At 42.7% G+C, this 23,263-nt stretch overlaps 1 protein-coding gene across 2 annotated transcripts in view; it reads left to right on the top strand.

Annotated features, from left to right (window-relative positions):
- Positions 1-23,263, top strand: part of ATP10B (ATPase phospholipid transporting 10B (putative)) — a 605,931-nt gene that overhangs the window by 552,216 nt on the left and 30,452 nt on the right. For both annotated transcript variants that reach the window (XM_069763782.1, XM_069763783.1), the window contains 9 exons: positions 6,474-6,605; positions 7,640-7,767; positions 7,890-8,142; positions 9,242-9,471; positions 16,313-16,504; positions 18,243-18,822; positions 19,809-19,915; positions 20,648-20,774; positions 22,145-22,329. In XM_069763782.1, coding sequence (XP_069619883.1) covers positions 6,474-6,605; positions 7,640-7,767; positions 7,890-8,142; positions 9,242-9,471; positions 16,313-16,504; positions 18,243-18,822; positions 19,809-19,915; positions 20,648-20,774; positions 22,145-22,329 — 1,934 coding nt within the window. The remainder of the gene's footprint in view (positions 1-6,473; positions 6,606-7,639; positions 7,768-7,889; positions 8,143-9,241; positions 9,472-16,312; positions 16,505-18,242; positions 18,823-19,808; positions 19,916-20,647; positions 20,775-22,144; positions 22,330-23,263) is intronic.

Genomic DNA, 23,263 nt, shown 5'->3' with positions numbered 1-23,263 from the left:
GCACGCCTCTGAAGCCGGGAAGCGTACACCTGGCTTCAGAGACACACTGCCCATGACCGGAAGTTTAGAAGATGGCTTCCGGTCATGCACAGTGTGCACCTTTGAAGCTGGGAAGCGTACACCTGGCTTCAGAGACACACTGCCCATGACCAGAAGTTTAGAAGATGGCTTCCGGTCATGCATAGTGTGCACATTTGAAGCCGGGAAGCGTACACCTGGCTTCAGAGACACACTGCTCATGACCAGAATTTTAGAAGATGGCTTCTGGTCATGCACAGTGTGTACCTTTGAAGCTGGGAAGCGTACACCTGGCTTCAGAGACACACTGCCCATGACCGGAAGTTTAGAAGATGGCTTCTGGTCATGCACAGTGTGTACCTTTGAAGCTGGGAAGCGTACACCTGGCTTCAGAGACACACTGCCCATGACCGGAAGTTTAGAAGATGGCTTCCGGTCATGCACAGTGTGCACCTTTGAAGCTGGGAAGCGTACACCTGGCTTCAGAGACACACTGCTCATGACTGGAAGTTTAGAAGATGGCTTCTGGTCATGCATAGTGTGCACCTTTGAAGCTGGGAAGCGTACACCTGGCTTCAGAGACACACTGCCCATGACCAGAATTTTAGAAGATGGCTTCTGGTCATGCACAGTGTGTACCTTTGAAGCTGGGAAGCGTACACCTGGCTTCAGAGACACACTGCTCATGATTGGAAGTTTAGAAGATGGCTTCTGGTCATGCATAGTGTGCACCTTTGAAGCTGGGAAGCGTACACCTGGCTTCAGAGACACACTGCCCATGACTGGAAGTTTAGAAGATTGCTTCTGGACATGCACAGTGTGTGCCTCGGAAGCCAAGAAGTGTACCAAATGCCCCAATCACATTTTGGTGGATAAGTTTAGTATTCTGTCACTATGAGATCTTTGGAAAAGGCAGAATTTGCTATATATTCGTCTAATTCTTTTTCTCAATGCATATGATGTACAGTATATTAATTTTCGATGGTTACTGTATTTTTCGCACCTGACATGTTCTTGTTCTCCTTTATTCTGGCATACTCATAGCCTTATTTCACGATGTTCCCATCAGTGTCCATAGTGCTTATTTCGGCTGTAGAAGCAGCTAAATGTAGTTCTAGTGCCCAGTGAGAATGGATCATGGCTGAAATGAGAGTCCGATAATGAAGCTGGCTCTACCTTGCTGAGATCAAGCATAGGGCAGCACGTATGCAGTAATGATCACATTTAGTCCTCACTGCAGCAATGTCCAGCCGCTTGCTTCAACATTCAGGGCTCTGGAGGTCACGTCTTTTCCGGTATGCTTATCTATGCTCATTATTGCTTCAGCCAATTATAAGAACAAAATAAATATTAGATTTAAAATGTATCTTGCATTAGTATCTTACAAGGGCCATTTTGTCTGGAGCTTTATTAATTAATAGAAGTGTGATGGTTATACAGGCATTATTGCTATGCACAGATTTTCTTTAGGATTTGTAAAAATTTAGTGAAGACCAGGGAAAGAGAAAAAAAAAAATAAACAAGCCCTATATTAATCTCTTCAGTCATGTGTCATTCCAGTGCCGCAGCTTTGTTGTTTCATGCTGGCCTTTGCTTACTTCCTAAAGTGATCATGTACTGGATATTAACATGGCCACTGGAGCCAAACATGGTCCTCGCCAATCACATGACATACACGCCAGCATCAACACTGAGGTCAATGATTGGCTGCAGCAGTCATGTGAGTGATCTGTGACTTGTGATTGCTGCAGGATACAAGCTGAGACTGGTGGGAATCATCAGGGTAGCACCACAAGAGCTGCTAATGACAGAAGGGGTGAGTATATGGGTTTTTATCATTTTTATTTTAATTTATAGGGGATATCTGGGATTTTTTTTTTTTTTTTTACTTTTGGGCTAAGAACTAACAAGCACGAAGCCTGTTCTGCCTGCTGCTGATCTCTGCCGGATAGGAGTAGTTACAGACCGCTCCTGCCAGTGATTCTGCTGCTTCTGCTGACATCATGTTGACAGTATAGCTGCTTCTCTTTTGGTCTGCTCTATTGATGTGGCGTGACTGCTGACGTCATGCTGGTTGACAGCCGGCTCCTCGCTGCCCAACTGTGGAAAGTCTGCTGCCAATCAGCATGATGTTGGCAGTCATGCTCTATTGATAGAGCAGCTCAGAAAAAGAAGTGCTGTTCTGTTGACGTGAAGCAGCAGAATCGCCAGCTAGGGCGGTCAGAACAGGCAGGTAGTTAGCAACTATCTGCCTGTTAGTCCTTATGTCCATAGTAGAAAAAAAATAATAGTCCCGGATAACCAGTTTAATCTAATTCCTGCTCTTAGCTAAATCTTTACAATTCTGTAAAACCCTTCCTACACTCCCAATTAAGGAGTGCTGCTAAAATCGAAGGGTATGGCCATTCTTCTCGCTTTTCTTCAGCCTATGAGTAGCTATCAGCTTTTATCTGCTTATTCTGATTAGCCACCGGATTGCCGCCCCCATTTATTAAATGCCAGCCGGATGCTTTAAAGTGTAAGTCCTACCTACATGTCTTACATTCTGTACTTTTCTTACATTTTGAAGCTTCCAGCAACAGGACAATACATGATATGACCCCTCTTGCTTCTAAATTGCCAAGAGGCTCACAGAATATTGGGACATATGTGGTGACTTCTTTCTCCGTCTTTTAGTACCCTGTAGTGTTATTACAGAGACTGAGGGACTTAGTAATGTAACAAGACCAATCCTGATGACGGGCTCCCTTTAAGCCTCGATTAGTGTTGTGATCCGTACATACAACATGGTGACTAATTCAGGACAAATTGCTAATTACAGTGTGTCATGAGTAAAGCGTACTTCTTTTAGATGTGCAACAACTTCATCACAGAGACAGATCAGACTACCGAATGTTGTGCTTCCAGCTTGTCAAATAGGATAATACTCTGATTAGTGTCTGCCATTGTAGAATACGTTGCATTTTGTCACCATTTCACTGTATCTATCATATTTAGTTAAGTGGTGCTGACTCGTGAGCTACAAGTAGACTGCAATACCAACCACAACCCATGCATAAGAGGGGCGCTATTTCTAGAAATCCTTGTAATGTTTAATCTCTCACAACCTCTTAAATTAAAATGGGTTGCTACTACCCTTTCTGAGGCAATATTTTTTTTACATTGAGCTATACCAACTTGAAGCAGGACTCCTCAGTGTCGCTATTGAGAGACATTCTTAGTCTCACCTGATGAGGTGGATAATCAAAGCACAAAGTCCAGGTGGGCACACGGGCCATGGACGTTGGTGCAGCAGACAGTTAAGGCATGTGTGAAACAGGTAGCAGAGACACTGGAGATCATAGGAGATTAGGAGACAGAGAACAGGTAGAAGAGGGTCTGGAAATTTCAGGCAGGTAGTTGAGGTCCTGAATACCATAGACAGGTATCACAGGTCCTGGAGATAACAGACAAGTACCAGAGTGTCACGATCCATTTTTGGATTTGTGGCAGATCTGGTTTCCCTCAGTTTATAACCTTTTTCTTTTCAGGTCATCAGGGGTTAATGCAGTTTCCCCGGTGGCCTGCTGGTGTATTGCATTGCATTTCTGCTAGGTCAGCTGATGTGGGTGGTGACCACTCCCACCATTCCCACTCCCACCATCCTTTAAGAGGTCACCAGGTGCATCAGCTGACTGTCGGTGTTAGTTCATTCTGCAGTGACCTAGCTGGGAGAAGGAGCTTTCTGGGAGCAGTGGTTCTACAGCTGAGTTCGGTTTTCCTTGTGTCATTTTCTTGCTGTGCGGTACTTTGCAGCAAAAAGCTAAGTGTGGTGTTTTTCATACCCAGTCCCTTTTGGTGTCTGTGCAGCGCCCCAGAGATCTGGTCGTTGCAGTAACGTCGCTCTGCCACTAAGGGGAGTAATGGTACGTCTGACTGCACTAAAGGAGTTCTACTTACCAGGTATCACCAGCACACATTACACTTCACACTCCAGCCACTAGGGGGACAAAAGGCTTTATTTATTGGGCCACTCCTCACATTAGTAAAACTAGGGGTTGGACAGGAAGTTAGGGAGAACGAAGCAAGGGAGAGCTCCAGGGAGGACCTGTCAGAACTGGGAAATCTGGCAGGTACCTAGCGAAAGGACAGATTGTTACGGAATCGCGCCTGCACTACCTTGCGGCGGTATCTAAAGAAAGGACACAAGGCAAAGGATATTGTGGACAGTGAGAAAATGAAATCAAGTACATAGGAGAGCCAGTAGGAGTCGTGCCCCGAGAACGGCAACATCCTACTGAGGCGCATAGCCGGTGGCCGGAGCACCGAGGAAGTAACAGTCTCCACGCATTACTTCTAACAGCAGCAGGACAGTTAATTACAGGTTGGCTGTCTACCATACAACACCTAAGAAGGACATAGGAGGCAATCGTGGGAGAGGGGCAACACTATGGTTCCAGAATAACTCCAGGCCTACCTGTCATAAAGGTGCGTCCTAGCCATAACATACCTGGGGGACGGAGAAGAGAAAGATCTAGAAAGAACGAGAACAGAAGTTGTGAGGACTATTCCAAATGCTCAGCAGGGAAGCACTACAACACACAGGCGCTAGTGGGTAGACACTGATTTCCACCTGCAAAGGGAACTCTGGGTGTGCCTTCGGACCGGCCGGTCTCAGACAGCCCTGTTGACAGTTCCCTGGATTGAGGATCCTGAAACCTTCAGTAAAAGGTAAAGAAACTGAACCATGTGTCCTCGTTATTCATCGCACTATGCACCATCACCCTCTTATTGGACGCCCCTTTGCAGGGTCACGGACCGGGTCCAGCCACCGTGACATCCTCAGAACTGAGCCAGCAGAGAACCGGTACCGAGTAACCCACGGCCCTGCGTCTGGGGGCGCTCCAACTGTCTTTCCTTACCCCTTGTTGTTTTAGTGCAGTGGCGGAACCAGTGCTCTCACCTGCCAGTTCCCTACGTAGGGATAAGAGCAGGGCAAGTGAGGAACAAGGTAGCCTGGTTGGCGACAGGGTGATAGAACCCATATAGGGAAGATAGCAAGATCAGGGCCATCCTCAGGTGAGTGCAGGAGGTGTCCATTCCCTCACTCCTTACCGATAGGGACAATCGTTGTTAACGTTTCCCTGGTGTTCCCTGGTGTGTCTTTCCGTCTTGCGACCAACCAATTGCTAGGTCGTGTCACACTGCTGCGGTCACATTGTGACAAAGAGGTCCTGGACACTTCAGGCAGACAGGAGTCCAGGAACCGATAGCAGAGGTCCTGGACACTTCAGGCAGACAGGAAACCGGGAACTGATAGCAGAGGTCTTGGAGATCGTAGGAGGACAGAAGACTGGGAACAGGTAGAAGTCATGGATGCCAGAGGATTTAGAAGTCTTAATACCAAGACACACATGTGTGCCTTGGTGAACCTTCTATAGCCCCAGGTAGATGATCACATGGGATCACCTTGGGGGCATCTGCAAAGCATGACGTGGAGCACAAAAGAGTTTAACAGACCGAGGTGAGAGGAGCAAAGTCCTGGATCCGGGACAGGTACGTAACAGATACATTGTACCTCTTGTAAGAAATATAGGATTTGTCTTTTTTAAAGGACTTGTCCAACCAAAAGAAATAATATTTAAATGAGCCTTACATACAGCAGTTATATAAATTACTATCATAGTTCAATTTCATTAATTAATCCAATTGCCCGGTTGGCCTTCCCTGAGTCCCCGGATTGGCAACTCTACTTTTGATCCTGTGCCCTACAAAGAGAGTTTCCCGATTCATCATGTGACCATGCATGAATGGGACAGTCCCAATTTTGGACTACCTGCCACCATGACAAACAGCTTTGGTCATGTGCCCGCACAGGATATGTTGTGGAGCTGCCAAACCTGCAAACCTGGGACCAGTGTGGGCTACCTGATGAATAGGATACCTAGTGTAATTGCACTATAATAGGAAGATATATTACTTACTCTGTAGAGCTTATGTATGCATATTTTGGGGGCTGGACATCCCCTTTAACTCTGTAAGCATTTCTAGGGTTTTACTGATCTGGTTGTTTGTACAAAAATTAAATTAAAAAATTATATGATTGTATTTAGATATTCTATTTTTAACTTTTTCTTAAATAACCTCTATTTTAGATTCTAAAATATGTATTGACTGCATATTAATCAGTTATAACATGATTTTCATTAGTCTTGAATCAGTGATGGATCGTTATAATTAGATGTTGTAATCTAGACTCCATTCACTTTAAAAAAAAAAAATCTTGGCTGTCAGTGCGACATGCAAATCTTGCCTTAAAAGTTGCTCTTTTGGGTCAAAATGGTTAATTAAAGCACTTGATTCTTCCTGATTGCTAAGGAACAGCAGGCAGCTACATGCTGAGCAGCTCTGTAAAATGCATTCATATATATAGATATTTATTAAAATATGGCTATTTGTATATTTTTTTCCCCAAGGGCATGAGACCAAAGCAATGCTGAACAACAGTGGTCCACGTTACAAGCGCAGCAAACTGGAAAGACGGATGAATATCAATGTATTCTGTTGTGTTGGCATCCTCATCGTCATGTGCCTCATTGGAGCTATAGGTTAATATTTCTATTTGCATTTCTTTGTCTATTCCCATTTTTGTCTAAGTTTTAAAATATATTATTATTTCAATTATAATATATTTTTGACCAGAATATGGTACATGATATCTCTGACCAAACTGGAAACGTCAGGTAGAATCCCACCCAAGGTAGAGTATGAAATGCCGGTCTTGAGGCTAGGAGTAGGTTTCCTTTTTTTATTTTTTAGATGCAGACAACATTGTGTCATGTGGTTGTGTTATAGATTGAAAGTTCCTGTATGTAGGGTAATTTTCTAGCCCCAGATCAAACATTGTGGCCCTTCCGTCCTGTAAAGTGATTAGTGGTTACTAAAAAATATTCAGGACATACTGTGTAATTAAAGAGGTTGTCCACTACTTTTATATATTGACGCCCTATCCAGAGGATAGGTCATCAATGTCTGATTGGCCGGGGTCTGGCACTCGGCACCCCTGCCTATCCGCTATTATCGGCGCCAGCAGCATCCAGAAATACTTGCGGAGCTTGGCCATCTACCTGTAATGGCTGGGGCTTGTTACTGCACATCTATCTCCCATTGAATTGGATAGGAGGCGGATGTGTTGTACCCCACGGAGCCATTACAAGGATACGGCCAAGCTCCGCAAGTAAGTACTTCCGTCCGGCGACTGCTTCTGGCACCGATAATAGCTGATCGGCAGGGGTGCTGATTGCCGTGCCCCGGCCAATCAGACATTGATGCCCTATCCTATGGATACGGCATCAATGTAAAAGTAGTGGACAATCTCTTTAAGACCAAAATCACTCATAAAATATATCTGCCAGCTAAATGATAGTTCATCCGACATCTATGTTGTCCCATATGTTGTCCTTATTCACCCATCTTCTCTACATGACTACTTCATTCCATACAGGAAAGTGAAATCATTAAAGAGGTCTTGGACTTTAACATTGATAACTGTGTAATGCCTTACACAGCTTAGAGTCTAGTGTGCTGCTGAGTCTATTCTATCATTGTTATGCTACGTGCTTATATATCATTTCTTATTTAGGTCATGGTCTTTGGTATGGAAAGTTCGTAATACATCCTCTTTTCGATGTTCCAAATCCTGATGGAAGTTTTACGTCACCAGCTCTTGCTGGTTTTTACATGTTCCTTACAATGATTATCTTACTACAGGTAAGTGGATCCCCATTTTACGATTGACCTGAGGTATTGCACCTGATTTCGAATAGTGCTTAGACCCCTCTAGGATCCATTCTTATAAAGTCTCCCTGAAAATGAACCTTGTTTTCTTGCAGGTCTTGATTCCTATTTCTTTATATGTGTCCATTGAGCTGGTGAAACTTGGCCAGATCTACTTCATACATAATGACCTTGATCTATATGATGAGGAAATTGACTTATCCGTGCAGTGTCGGGCATTAAACATTACAGAGGATCTTGGACAAATCCAGTATATCTTCTCAGACAAAACTGGGACATTGACGGAGAATAAAATGGTCTTCCGCAGATGTACAATAGTAGGAAATGAATTCTCTCATCAGGAGAACGGTAAGTTACATCTCTTGTTACACAGGGAAAACAACCTAACGCTTACATGGTCAGGTTCAGATATATTAGACCTTTCTTCAGTTCCTTAACCAAAAAGTACGTCTTTAAGGTTCAGGAACCTCTTATGGCCACAATAAATGCAATAGATGGCTAGAGACATTTGGCTCTTATTTGGTCTATTGTTAACTTTTTTCTTAAATAAGCACTCCCAGATATATTTTCTCTCCAGGATCCAGTGTCGTTCCGCTCCTCTTCTCGGTGACATTGTTTCATTTCTGTCTCACTCTATGCGTGATGTCTTGTTTTCACGCTCCATAGACTTACATTGTAAAAGCCACTTATGGGTCACACAGAACGCAGTCTGACCCAGAGAGTCTATAGGCCAGTGACATCACTGAGAATAGGAGAAGAACCACACTGGACACCAGGTAGAACAGTAGTAGGTGAGGATATTAATACACTCACACTACATTGTAAGTACACATACACATATGTAATAAAAAAAATATAGGTGGGAGTACTTCTCGAAGTCAGAAAACTTTAACTCATGACATGTAAAAAAAAATGCTATTAACCTGCAGATGGGGTTAATAGCATTTTGAAGCTGCCTGGTGCCCTCACTGAGAGCCCCACTGCCGGCAGGAAATGAACCTCCTGGCAGCCTTGGACTTTCATTCATAGGGGCGGCGCCGGCGCAGCTTCAATCACCATTCAATGCATAGAGCTCGGTGGCTGTAACCGCCCCCGGTACTGACTGACAGCCGGATCACTTGTCTTTTATGGAGTTCAGCTTGATGGCGGTGGATCAAAGACCTTTGGTCTGAGTTATCATTTTCCATTGTTACATACCAACTTTAAATAGACAAAAGTATGGCAGATGTTCTAAGTGTTCGTAATAGCTCGTCCTCTCTTACTGTGAGATACCGTCAAGCACAAGTTTTCTTTAGTCACAATATGTCTCTTGTCATAAAGCAAACTCAAGAGATTATCAAGGAATTGTTTTTTTTTGTTGTATTTTTTATCAACCCAGCAGTACAATTAGGATACGTCCACATTTCAAGCCATGGTTTTAATTAGCAAATTATTTTTAATTTAAAAGCAAAACGTTTGGAAACTTACAAAGAAGAAGATTCTGATGACGAAGATTTGACAAAACTCAGAAACATTCCGATTCACACCAGGGCTGAAGAAAACCAGTCCACCGTGAGACATAAAGGCACGCGAGCTTTGAGACGGGTCCAGAGTGCTCGACCAAATATTCAAGGGCATTTTAGAAAAAAATCTGAAGGACGTTTTGACATTTCCCAAGTGGCTTTTAGCAGTCCTATTGTGAGTATTTGACATTCCTCAGACTAAGAACATTGGTATTTGCTGTACAGTTCATAGCCAGTTTTGTTTTGTTTTTTAAAGTTTTAATGTGAATGCTAAATTGTCAGACTGAATGTAATTTTCCTGCTCCAGATTACACAAAAAAAACTAAATGTTCATTGTCTGCTTAATCCAAAGGAAATTTGCAGTTGTTGTCTGAAATAAGTAAAGATGCAAAGTGCTTGTAAAAAAAAAAAGGAGCTTTTCAATTTACCTCTTAAAAATCCTCTACGTTCTGAAAAACAGAGGAATTTGCAATTTTATATTTATTCGGTCTCCCATGACCGCACCATGAGAGAGGGAATCCGCCCTTCAGGGACAGGAAACCTACAGACAAAAAAGGTGGCACTTCTCCCACGCATCAGTTGGTTTCCTGTCCCTGATGAGAACCCTTTCCTACAGACATACTTGTGAACGTGGGACATAAAACAAGGTTCCCATGGAATTGATGGATCCCAGGCCTGACCAGTTGGTTCAGGCAGCGGGGGTTCTCTGCTTCGGCCGCTATGGAGTCCATGAAAGCGCCACAGTGGGTCCAGGGTGGACCACATGACAGTGAGCAGGCAGGTGGAGTGGTGTCCGTAGGATTACCAGCTCTTGAGGGTCAGTCCCGGAGGTAAGTATGCCCCTGCAGATTCTTCATCGTCTCCGGCATGGAGCTGCCTGGCGTGCTGCCAGGGCTGGGGTATTCCTGGGGGAGAAGGGATACAATTGTCATTGATGCCTAATTATAGAGGTGGGAGCTCTGTATAGGTTAACACAGTAAAATGGGGCTAGAGCCCATCTTGGTGGTTCTACTTTTCTGGAGGATTGTGCATGTCTATATGAAGGCCCCATGCAGGCATTGGGATACACCTATATTTCTCAGAGATACTGCTGTACATATTAAATAGATGGTTGATCTTACAATATTGATTGGCTTTGATCTAAAGTGTATGGACAGTTTTACCCCTTAAACGGGATGTCCGGCCTTAGGCTACAAGTTCGCAGTCACTCTATATAACTATAGACTTGTGAATCCTCACATCGCGAGCACTGCACGCTGTGAGGATTCTCTGGCATCGGGAGTGGCCATACATGTGACCTTAGGCTACAAGTCTACAGTCACTTTTTGTGACTGCAGACTTGTGAATCCTTACATCCCGAGCACTATGGGGAGCGGTGGGCACATGACCGCAGCTTCCAGCCACATTCCAACTAGACTGTGCCCGATCTCACTCAATACACTTTCATTGAGAGAGACTGTGCCAATCTAGTCGGCATGTGATTGCATGTATGGAAATTGCATACTTGCGGTCATGTGCCCACCGCTCCTGACACCAAAGAATCCTCGCAGTGCGCGTGATGTAAGGATTCACAAGTCTGCAGTCACATACAGTGACTGCAGACTTGTAGCCCAAGGCTGAACATCTACTTGAACTAAATTACATTTTAGGATAAAATCTGTTTCTTTAAATGAAAATATCTTCAAAATCCCTACATGAACCGATAGTGAACGCATCGTTATTTTTATCTGCTTTTCATTTCGCAGTTTACAACCACAAAATTTCCTCCATGTCTCCGCTATGTGTAAATCCAGAGTAAGATAGAACTGTTTCTGAAAATTACAGCCTAGCAATTTGCAAGGAACACTTGGTATCGAAGACAATGTAGTTCTTCTTCAGCATTCCCTAGTTTAGTCCTCATTACTTTAGTAATTAACAACAGAGGACTTCAGTCAAGACTTTATAAAATGAGAGAATACCGCTGTAATGACACATTTTAATTAAAACCAGCTCGGTGGTTCCTGGCACAGGCTGTCCGCACACCACTGCCTTCACAAGATCACTGTTATCTCCATTATGTAATTAAAAGGCATTCTATGAACGAAGCGTGCGTTGCTAAATGAAGTGTTTCCAAGTCAACCAGGCAGAGTCGGGAGCTTGTCTAGTCAGTCGTGCTCTTTATAAGTGGTGTATGATGGGCTGCAGCGTTCCAGCTTCACGAGTCGGTATCCTCAGTATGGTTTGACCCTATTTACAAATTGCTTTGATCCAATGCTCCGTAATGTCTTTAATGTCTTATGTTATGGATCTCTGCTGGCCTTTGGAAATGATCCATTGATTACGTAATGGACGGACTAGGCCAATCCTCATTTTCTATTTTTAATTAAAAAAATGCATTTTGCACCTCCCACACGAATATACTGAATTATGCTTTTTAAGCCCATAAAAACCAAGTGCCTTCAATTTACTTTCGTTGACGTCAATCCCATGCTATTGTCAATTTACAGTACACTATGAAAGGTGGTCGTTTTATTCTACTTTGCCCGGAGGTCAGCTGGTACAGGGGCAATATACAGTATGGTCTCCTTTCTTTCTTTTTTTGGTAATGTGAGTAGCACGCCACACTAGGCATAGACCAACAGAAAATGTTAATTAAATCCAATCCAATGGATAATAGAAATGAACCCCCTGTCTGCAACTAAACAGGTTGCATTTCTGGAAAGTCCGCCGTCCCCTACTACGATGATCACTGCTGTACAGTGTGCAGAAGCTCTAATTGACCCTACCATACTTCCTGTGGTTGTGACTCAAGTAAACCTAGTTATACGCCTGTTTTTATTGGCACAATTCGGCTTCCGACAAAAAGATGAGAGGTCATTTTTGACTGTGATGTGGGGACTCCATGAATTTACATTAAAGAAGTCGTCCACTACTTAGGCAACTTCTTCTCATACCCCTCACTTGGCCCCCGTAAAATAATAAAGCTTATTCTTGCCTCTCATGCCGGCGCCATTCCCACTGTGTCAGCACTGTGTCTCCCAGGGCTCCCATGCTATTGTTGTGACACTGGCTGGTGTCATTGTCACTGCCTCTAGTCGAATTGAACAGGAGGAGGAAGTCTTAGATCAGCTGCAACCCAGACTTCCCCTTCATGTTCAATTTGTCTGAAGGCGGAGACAAGTGACTGATTGGGGGCCAGCGTCACGTTTCACAACAATTGCAACCAGGTCGCGGGACCGCGAATACCGATATTGCGGGAACGGTGCCGGCACGGAAGGTGAGTATAGGCTTTATTTTTTTACAGGGGCTAAACATTTTGATCAAGAAAGTTGTCCTAGTAGTGGACAACCCCTTTAAGTCCTCAGACAAACAACTTTTGCATCAAGACATAACATGTGTATCAGTGTATCAATGAATACAATTAGCACATTACGATATTGGATGAATTTAAAAAAATATGACTAAACAAATAGTTTTTGTATATAAACCTACAATGTGTAGCAATAATAAGAATCCAACCCCTGATGAAGTATGTTCTGCGAAACGCTCTGGATGGTGCTATGTTTATGAATTTGTGCCTATTACGATTTCTGGCTATCATAATTTTTCTTGACTATATAGTCACATACCTATACTTATTCTGTATTTATGATATATCCTTTTGATATGGTAGTCCTCACTTGGTTTATTCCATTGCTATATTGTGGCATGCATATTTATACATAGTTCTATTACCTTTTTGAGGGCTTTTTCTTCTTGAATTTCTTAGATTGTGGTTCTATCTCTTTATGTGCTTGCCCAGCCTTGTACATATATAGAGCTTTTGGTTGTCCCACCTCTTTTTCCATTTTGTGGATCAATTTTATATTGTTTTTATATATTTCATCTTATACATTTTCAATAGTTTTGGGGGTTTTATATTAAATGTACACTATTTGGTCATGTTCATGTCTCTTTTTTTGGGTTTATTGGATAATAAGATTTGCCTTATGTGATATGTGACAGCTTTGTGAATAACAGCTTGAAGCTACCCCATATTGGAAGAGAAGGCACATCTGTGCCTGTGTATGTATCTGTGTCCTACAGCACCTATCCTATGTATAGGAGTCCTAATATCACTGTGGATACTTTTGCCACTGTTATGTTGGAATCTACTTATTTTTGTTAATCACGCTATATTATAAATTTAGGCAATGAGCAAGCAGATGAAATGTTGTTTTTTTTTCTTAAATTATGATTAGTTCTGAGTAACTGCGTTTCCCATCTGCTTAATGCAAATCACTGTAATACGGCTCGGAGATTATTCTTGAGGCTTCAATGCTTTACAATGTTTAGTTTTCCTTTCTACTAACAACATTTGTATCTCTGGTGTCACTAAATGTTTAATTTGGGGCCTTAGAGAAACTTCTTTATGTGATAAAAAAAAAAAATCCAGCCATAATATTAACCACCTTAAGACATAGTTGATGTTGAGGCGGAAGGTAACATTAAAATACTGTGCTGAATTGATTAAAACTTAAGCTCTACTCATGAATGTCGCCTTCCTCTTATTTGGTCTCCAAAGTGTTTCGTTGGCAGCAGTTTTGCTCCAGAGCTGCTCTTCTTGCAGTGAGAATTCTCAATGGCAGCCATAGTTTGCTATCTTGAAGGCCTTGGAGCGTAATCTTCGTTTTACCTGAGCACCCACCTAGCTATAATTACTCATAAGCCGTACTTTGCTCTTTTTCTTTATTTCCAAATCTTTCAGTTTTATACATATTATTCCAATGGTCATGCTTGGGGTTTGGACGTACGCCCTGACGGGGCCGTAGTAATGGTGCCGGCAGAGCAAACGTGCATCATTTTTGGGAATGTATGCCTACTGGAGGTGGACTCTCAGATATAGTAGAGTTTGGACGTAAGCACGGGCAGGGCCACCAAGCATTTCCCTACATACATTGTGAAAGCGCCCTAAGAGAGAATGGTATTGTGACCAATCTTTAGTGGAAAGTATAAGTAGATGAAGGTCACCTCTCTCAGAAGTGTAGTAATACTTGTCAATTCTCCAGAATGTCCTGTAGACACCTATCAAAAGAGGAGATGGCCTGAAAGAGTTAGCAAACTCTCTGAGAACCCCTTGGGAAAGGCAATCTCTGCCAATCTTTTTCATTGCCAGTACACCCAAGCCCAAAGCCATATTTTGGGGGCAGGAATGGATTGTGAATAGGGTGTGGTCAGCCAGAACAATGAATGGTTATGCAAAAAAATAAGAAATTGCTCATATCTCCTGCAAAACAGTTTGCAAGTGCTTGCCTAGGTAATATTTGCTTGGTCTTACCCTCATAATGACACAGATGATTGGCCTCGGGGAGACCAAAACATCCAACACCGCGGAGACACCATCACGTGTTTCTCAACGCAGTGATTCCAGAACACTGCCCCCATCCCTTATGGGAAATATGCAGATGCATGTAAAGAAGCTGCGGAGACACCATCACATGTTTCTCGACGCAAGCAGTGAATAGCCAGGCCTTTCCCCGGGAAGGAACAACCATGGGAAGGGCAGCATCCTATGAAGGAAAGCCACCTATGCCAAGCATGGTATCCATCCACAGACAGCTGTTTCAGGGTGTTTGCCCCTCAGCAGTGTGGAGTAGGAATCTGGCTATTAGGCACTGCTCCTAATAGCCAGATTCCTACTCCACACTGATGAGGGGCAAAACCCCGAAACAGCTGTCTGTGGATGGATACCATGCTTGGCATAGGTGGCTTTCCTTCATAGGATGCTGCCCTTCCCGTGGTTGTTCCTTCCCGGGGAAAGGCCTGGCTATTCACTGCTTGCGTCGAGAAACATGTGATGGTGTCTCCGCAGCTTCTTTACATTACCCTCATAATGAGTATCACAGCTTTATGGGCATTCCTGCATAACATGTTGGCCCTTGTCTACACTGTAGCAAGAAATCCCAGATGTGTATCTTTTGGATCCACAAATCCAGGCTCCTTCCATTTACAAACTGTAGAATAACACAGTTATGGTGTGAATAAAATGACTTAAAGGGAACTTGTCAGCTGGATCATGCTGCCCAAACCATGAGCAGCATTAATCAGGATGCATAGTTTCGGCTAGGTATATTTTTGTATGAAACGTTTCATTATGGTTAGAAGATCTGGCTTGGGACAATAGCCAGAAATTAGACTATTCCAGTGCTCCCCCCCCCCCCCCCCACTGGCTTCTCCCCACATCAATGCAGTTGATTGACAGGTGTCTCCCATAGCAAGACTTGTCAATCAACTGGAGTGGAGCGGGGAGAAAGCGGCCGATCTGAGCTAGTCATCACTTCTGCTATGGTCCACAGCCGGATCTTCTATTTTCTCTGAACGCCAACCAGCATAAATCAGCTGGGAAGGTTCCTTTTACTATCATATCCCAGAGTTCATCTTTACAATATTTTAACATCAATAGCAAAGGAAGGAAATGTATTGTCCTCAGCTGAGGTTTTCATGTTCTTATGTGAAAAATAAAAATCCACAGTAACATCAGACCGAAAACCACCTCCTATGCTTTCTACGAATTACTCTTCCCTGGTCCAACGTGACCAATATTGCTATTGCCGTAATAGATGAGCTCATGTCATTCCGTTAATTATCAAATATATAAAAATAACATCTGCTCTAAAAACAAACTGTGAACGCTGGACCAGATCCAGAGAGCAAGTAATGAAATCTTCTCCATCCAGATGCCAGCTACAAGACAAATGCTACTAATTGGGATATAGTCTAGCAGAGAAAAACGATGGGAAGCTTCACGCGCTTCGAATCACGGGGCCTAAAAATACCCATCCTTCCAGTATCGTGTTTGTGTTCTCTTTCCGCATAGGACTTAATTATAATACTGTGGGGTTTTGAGCAGTCGAATTAACTTCATGTGTAGACGTCTTGTCGGCCATTGGGAAATAAGAGGTCTCGGTTTATGGGTTTCAGTTTATAGATTCATAAAGGCGGTTTGAGAAAAATGTAAAAAAAAAAAAAATTAATTATTCTTTTCAATTCTATTTTAGGAAAAAGATGTAACCCCGGATCAGATGCTTTTAAAGAAGGTCAGAGAGGCATCAGTCCATGTTGAAACTCTGTCTCCATATAAGCCACAAAGCAGCGCCAGGCCGTCAAGTTCTCCGTATATTGATTTCTTCATGGCTTTGGCCATTTGTAATACCGTAGTGGTCTCTACAGCCACTGAACCGAGGCAAAGGGTAGGCCCTGTGCACATTAACATGTCCTCTATCCATGCTCATCGGAAGTCTGACATTGAACTGTATCGCTATTTTCACCCATCGCTTATTTTCCCAGAAAGGTCAATGCATAAAGTTACACTTATATGTATTAGGTATAAAAAAGAATTGCAGCAAAACAGGTGATAACTACGGTACACAATGATCTAATGCATATAAGTAGCATTAAGGCTATGTGCACACGTTCAGGATTTCTTGCCGAAATTTCCTTAGCAAAACTGGACATTTTCTGCAAGAAATCTGCATGCGTTTTTCTCGCGTTTTTTTACCGTGTTTTTACCACGTTTTGGTGCATTTTTTTTGCGGATTTTTCCAGAGGTTCCCAATGTAATAATATAATGGTAAATCCACAAAAAATCCGCAAAATTAATAAACATGCTGCGTTTTTTACCGTGAAAAAAAACGCATCATGTGCAAAAAAATTGCGGAATGCATTCTAAATGAAGGGATGCATAATGTATGAGCTTTTTTCGCGTTTAAAAAAACGTGAAAAATCTGCAACGTGTGCACACAGCCTAAAACGTGATTATAATTGAAAAGCCAAAAAAATGTAATTTAAAATTAGACTAAAAAATGAATTATTATAATGTCGTAGTGGTGTAAAAAAAAAAAATTCCCATACTACATCCTACAAATATTTACCTATCATGTCCCCGGCAATTTGATTGACAGCCAGTCATACATTGCACACACAGGCTGCAGAGTCGGCTGTCAATCAGAGCACCAGGGAGTGATGTCAGCAGTGTTCTCTGACCATATCCACTCCCCGCACCGCCCCTATGATAAGAATTGAGGGTCCGCAATTCATTTTGTTTATACAGTCACTGCTCCAGTGAGGCAGCCTAACAACATTTTCATGCTATTTACTTGCCTATTAATCCTATATAATAGCATTTCTGGGCATGACCGGTTCCCTTAAAGGGGTTGTCCAAGATAAGAAAATCTTAACATTTTCAGATAAAATTAGGTAATTTTCACTAATTTTTCTGTGGACCATGTAGAGGCATAGCTTTGGTTGCCAGCACCTATGTCGGGCACGTTTTTGCGCCCCCTAATATGTGGACAACTGGACCTGAAATAATATGAATAAAGGTATACATATGTTTAGGACATTTTTGAGGACTTGCACAGTGCCAATTGTAGCCTACGCAGATCTCTGCAGTTGAGTTTATCATTGGCAGGTTTTCATAAGGAGAACTTTTCATCTCAGTAGTTGCCTGTGCAGAGTGCAGCAGCCCATCACACACTCATTGTGACTGCTGTGCTCTGCATTGGAACCTGTGCGACCCATCGAGATCTCAAAGTAGCTGCTGGCTGCATTAACTGTTTCCACAATTGTCTGATTATTGTACTCCTCTAAGGGCAAAATGTTTCACCTTCATCGAATCTGCCTGCCAAGGAAACCATTGCTGTGCCCTTTCCCATGCTACGCCACTTAGACTCACATATACTGTCTGCTAAGCCCCACTAGTAGAAGATTGAGAATCCATGCTTTTTTCCAGCCAATAGACCAGACTGGTACAGTTTCTAGAAAAAAAAAGAGAACATTTTTCCTACTAATAAAGCCTAATTTAAAGGGACAAAGTAGTAGATTATAATTCCAAGATGAAATCTAAAAATAAGCTATGTATACAAATTATTTTGAACCAAGGCCTTCAAACACTCCTAACATTTTAATGTTGATCATTTGCTCCTTAAGGTTACCTTGCCTCCATTACTAAAACCATCGGCATCATCTTTGGAGAAGTTTCAGCATTTGTTCCAAAGACTGAAGCAGTTGAGGTTGAGCCAGTCGTCCTCCACTCCTCCCTCCAGCTCTGACCCTGCAACTCCCACTAGCGTGAAGAAGAACAAAGTCAGTCCCGATAGCGCCTCCCGTTCTAGTTCGGCTGATGCGGAAAATGAGAGCAATAGCCGAGAATACTCTACGCCAAGCAAGGACAGCCCTGACCACTGTATCGATGAAATGCTTGCCACTGTTGGCACATTCAGTATAGAAGACGAGTTCTTATATGAGGCGGAGAGTCCTGATGAAGCCGCCCTGGTGCATGCAGCAAGAGCGTACAGCTTCACCCTAATGTCCCGCACCCCTGACCAGGTGACCGTACGACTTCCACAAGGCAGCCTTCTCACCTTTGACCTTCTCTATACGTTGGGCTTTGACTCTGTCAGAAAAAGAATGTCCGTGGTGGTTCGTCACCCAATAACTAGAGAGATAATTGTATACACCAAAGGAGCCGATTCTGTCATCATGGATTTATTGGACGACCCAGCCAAAGGTGAGCATCAAGAAATATGAGCACCGTATGTCAAATTTTTAGTATGGGCAAAGTGGCTTTCTAATGAAGAAAACTTCTCTAGCAATGCCCAATTAGCAATTGGAATCGCTCCTTTAACGATTGGTTAGTTTTTCTAAATTTCAATAAAGATCAGATCTACATAGCTATGCCACAGTACGGGGAATCTAGGGCTAATTATGTGGTAATTGGACAATCGGGATCATACATGTTCAGTGATGTCCACTTACTATTAACGTGAAGTTAATATGTGCCTATACTGAAGAATTAAAAAGCCTCTGTCCCCCAGGTTTTTGCTACCACATCTGAGAGCAGCATGATGTAGAGATAGAGACCATGATTCCAAGGATGCGTCACTTAGTTTACTGAGGTTACATGGTCTATTGACAGTAAGCTGCTTATCAGAGGAGGGGGTGTGGTCTGACCGGGCTCATGGGAGTTGGAGTCCAGGCATAATCTCCTGCTGATAAAACATTCATTGTATTGAGACAATAGCTCTCAGCCTAATAAGTGACACCACTGAAATCTGTGTCTCAGCCCCTACCTCATGTTTTTCTCATATTACATAGCAAAAACCTGCTGACAAAATCCCTTAAATACAAAGCAGAGACTTATAAAAGTTATTCATTTTCAAGAATAGTATGTCATGTACTGTATGTATTTTATAAGTCCCCCTATCTTGTTCTGGATCCTCATTGCTTTGCCAGATTATTGAGTGGCTACAAAAAAAGTCTCTTTGGTGTATCTGCTTTGTCTGTCCACAACAGAGAAAGCTCATTGATTTGAATAATTATTGTGTAATACTTTCTTTATCCTGCGGAGGCACCATTGTTAAATTAAACACCTGCTATCCTGTTTCCCCTTTATGGTAAATTCCAGTGGGTGATTTTCTATGACTCTCCTAACAAGCTCCAGACAACCCCTTTAGTAAGCATGAGTAGATAAAATCTAAATGTATTTTTTTATAGTTAATATAAGTGAGGGAAAGAATCTACGCAGGATCCATTCAAGAACTCAGAGGCACCTCGATTGGTATGCTAGAGACGGTCTTAGGACTCTGTGCATAGCGAAAAAGGTAAGGAATGCCTGAGATGATCCCTACTGCACCTGTACATTGCAGTCTTGCTTTCTGGTACTCGCCGTCTCTTTACTTTCTGGTGAGGGGCAATAAAAAATGCTCAATTGCTGCAGTTCAAAGCCTAGAGATTTAGGGAAGTAATATTTGATAACGCTTACAACCAGTATCATAAATGGAATGGATCATTGGATATAATTACATACAGATCACTAGTGAGCAGCTTGTTCCTGTCATTTCAGGTGTCGTACACTTGTCCATGGGCAATAACACTATTTCTGGCCATTATATGACCATTATCCTGCATTATTTAGCTTTTGTTTCCTTCCAACACTCTCTGCACCTTTCTGCATAAACTTCTATAGGCTGTAGCTGTAATTTGATCCCACACTGAAGACAGACTTGTAGACAGATTTGAGCAGTTTTTGTAAGAGAATAAGTGCAGGAGACAAAGGGAAAAAAAAGTGACTAATGGGCAAATGGGGAACTTTTCTCTAAGATATATTGCAAAGTTTCTTATCTTAACTTTCATTGTTGATTTATGGGGGGGGAAAAATCTGTGAATCTATTTCGAGTGTTCTTGTATGTTTTCCTCAGATTTTTGTAAAATGCACCTTGTCAAGCAACCCTCTTCAGATGAATGTATTTCTTATGCCTGTGTACAGATGAACAATGTATGGCCTGGTTTGACACCGGCTTCATGAATGACTCGTCTCTAATATCTTGTCTCAGGTTTTGAGTGAGGAAGATTTTGAGCGTTGGTCAAACTTTCGTGAAGAAGCTGAAGCAGCAATTGATAACAGAGAGGAGTTACTGATGGAAACTGCTCAGCATCTGGAAACGAACCTCACTCTGCTCGGTAAGTCATACATACTGTATTGTAAGGGTGTATATTCTGCTTGACCAGATGTGCAGCGTGATGAACATCCTTATTCCTTTTTCCACCCGTTTCGCACCAAGTCATTCAACACAGAGTGACAGATACTGCTCAAAATGTCTGTCCCTTCTCTTACCCACCCACAGAAGTCTCAGTTCCGGGATGAAAAATTGACGGTTACATTTTAGTGGAAGCCAACGTAGTTCAGGGCTTTAGGAACATGGGAAGATAAACCGGGATCAAGCCACATTTCATAGATTGACTGTAGGTCGGTGGGCATTATGCATAATGTCAGGACTTCCCTCAATTGCCGGATCCAGTGGGCAGTCAGTGGGAGATCTGCATACTTGTGGGCATGTGCCGAATAGATTCTAGTGGTCACGTGACCACCCTCTCACTCTGGCAATTTTGTGCCTCAGGTTTCAGCAATCTGCAGTCAAACTTAGTGACTAGAGAAATTTAACTCTGGCCCTGAGAACGGGCAAATTAAAGATGTTGTCCAAGATTTCTTAAAATATCTTCTAGACCTGATCCAGTGCATACAGAATTCTTGTCGTCACGGCAGGCTGACACAACATCATTGTTTCTTTTCTTGGAGACACTTTAAAGAAAAGAGCTGTCACATTAATTATGATTATACTATGTACAACCTGCCTGGAGGCGCAATATTAAAGCCGGACCTGGGTGCATTGTGTTCTAGGATGGCTGAACATTGTGGGAGATCTGATTGAGACACAGTAGTCACACCTCACGTGTCTTCCTCTAAGTGTTAGTATAAAGTACCAGGAGACATTTACATGAATAAGGTAAAACTCCACCAACCGGTTTCCAGTCTATAGGTGTTTGATCTCTTGGATATCTGGTGACTGCTCCTCTCCCTGCAGAGGCATGTCTGCTATTGGTGACTACCAGGCCAAATTATCTGAACCATTTACAGGCAGGCCTATGAATGTTGGCCTTATCGAAATGGGGCAGTTGCACGTGCCAGTCTCCTAGCTTATTGGCAAGGGTGCAGTAAAGCCTGTGTCCCCCTGATCAGTATACATTTGTAGTAGTACGGGGTTAAATACTGAGTTATGTGACTATATGTCAGTATGGAAATGGCCACTTCAGATCGGAAGAGGACAGGAACTCTACTTCCACCTATTGGGGGGTAGCAGTCCTAAGTCTACACTGACCCAGGGTTAAGCCTTGCACATGACTTGAGATAAAAAGCAAAACCAGACCCTCTATTTGCAGACACATGTTTTGGGGTATTTGCCCCTCACCAGCGCAAAGTAAGATGTCTGATATGCAGGATGACCACTCACTTTCCATATCACTTTGAAAAATGTTGTATTGTCATTTTGAAGGTGCAACAGGTATAGAAGACCGTCTTCAGGATGGCGTTCCAGACACCATTGCTGCCTTGAGAGAAGCTGGTATCAACATCTGGGTGCTGACTGGGGACAAACAAGAGACTGCCATCAATATCGCCTACTCTTGCCAACTTCTGGATCAGAGCGACATGGTTTTTACAATTAATACCGAGAGTAAGGTGTGTTGAATGGTTACATGCTGATATGTGTCTTCAGGGCTAGATCGTGACTTCTGCAAAAGGGACAAATGCCCCGGGACTAACCGTTAGGGGTCTCCACGTCAACTATACTACTAACTATACATTTCCTCCCTGTAAGGTCTTCTTAAATTTTCATCAAGGTTACAGTTGTGCTATTAATTAGGCATTGTGATCTAAAGGGGACCTGTTAGCAGGTCAGAAGTGGGCAGTTTCTCTGCTTATTTTATTCCCGCTGCTTCTCTGAGTATATGGTTAAAGTTACTATATATGAGCCTTTTTTATGTTATGCAGATTTTTATGGTCTTTTCCAAGGGGGTGTAACACATAGGAGTCTTTTGTGGCGTTTTTTTAGGTTGCTCTGCAGGATTAACCTATGAGCAATGCCTTCTTGGTAAAGCCTACAGAAACTAGCACTCTGTATGTCTGTAGACATTATATGGCCATGTTCTGCACATACTGTATTAGCCAAAAAGGTTTACTGAATTGGGTCTTTGTACAAACAACTCACCATTTAACCCTTACCAAACATTGGGGCCTCGAAGTCACCTGAGTCAATCTTGACCTTGTGTGTCTTTACGTTACGTTGACCATCTCAGCCCTTGTAGCCTCGAGTTCCTTACTATTGCCAATCTCTATATACTTTATACATAGTTTACATATGACGTGCACCACACACTCCTCCAGAACACACGAGGCCTTAGCGGGTGTGCATTATACGGTGTGCAGTACACATGCTCAGCACCTTGGCTTTTCATATGTACCATTAAGCTTTATGGTATGGATATGGCTACTGTATGTTTTTACTGTATACGAATATTCTATTTCTAGCAGTTGAAATCCCGGTGCCTGGATATAATAAATGCTGCAACCCTAGTTCATAAAAGACCAATAAATGTAGAATATGTTCAAGCGA

This window comes from Ranitomeya imitator, chromosome 4 (genome assembly GCF_032444005.1).
Source record: "Ranitomeya imitator isolate aRanImi1 chromosome 4, aRanImi1.pri, whole genome shotgun sequence".
Lineage (NCBI taxonomy): Eukaryota > Metazoa > Chordata > Amphibia > Anura > Dendrobatidae > Ranitomeya > Ranitomeya imitator.
Note: the sequence above shows the minus strand (reverse complement) of the source record. Positions and strands in the feature narration are given on the sequence as shown.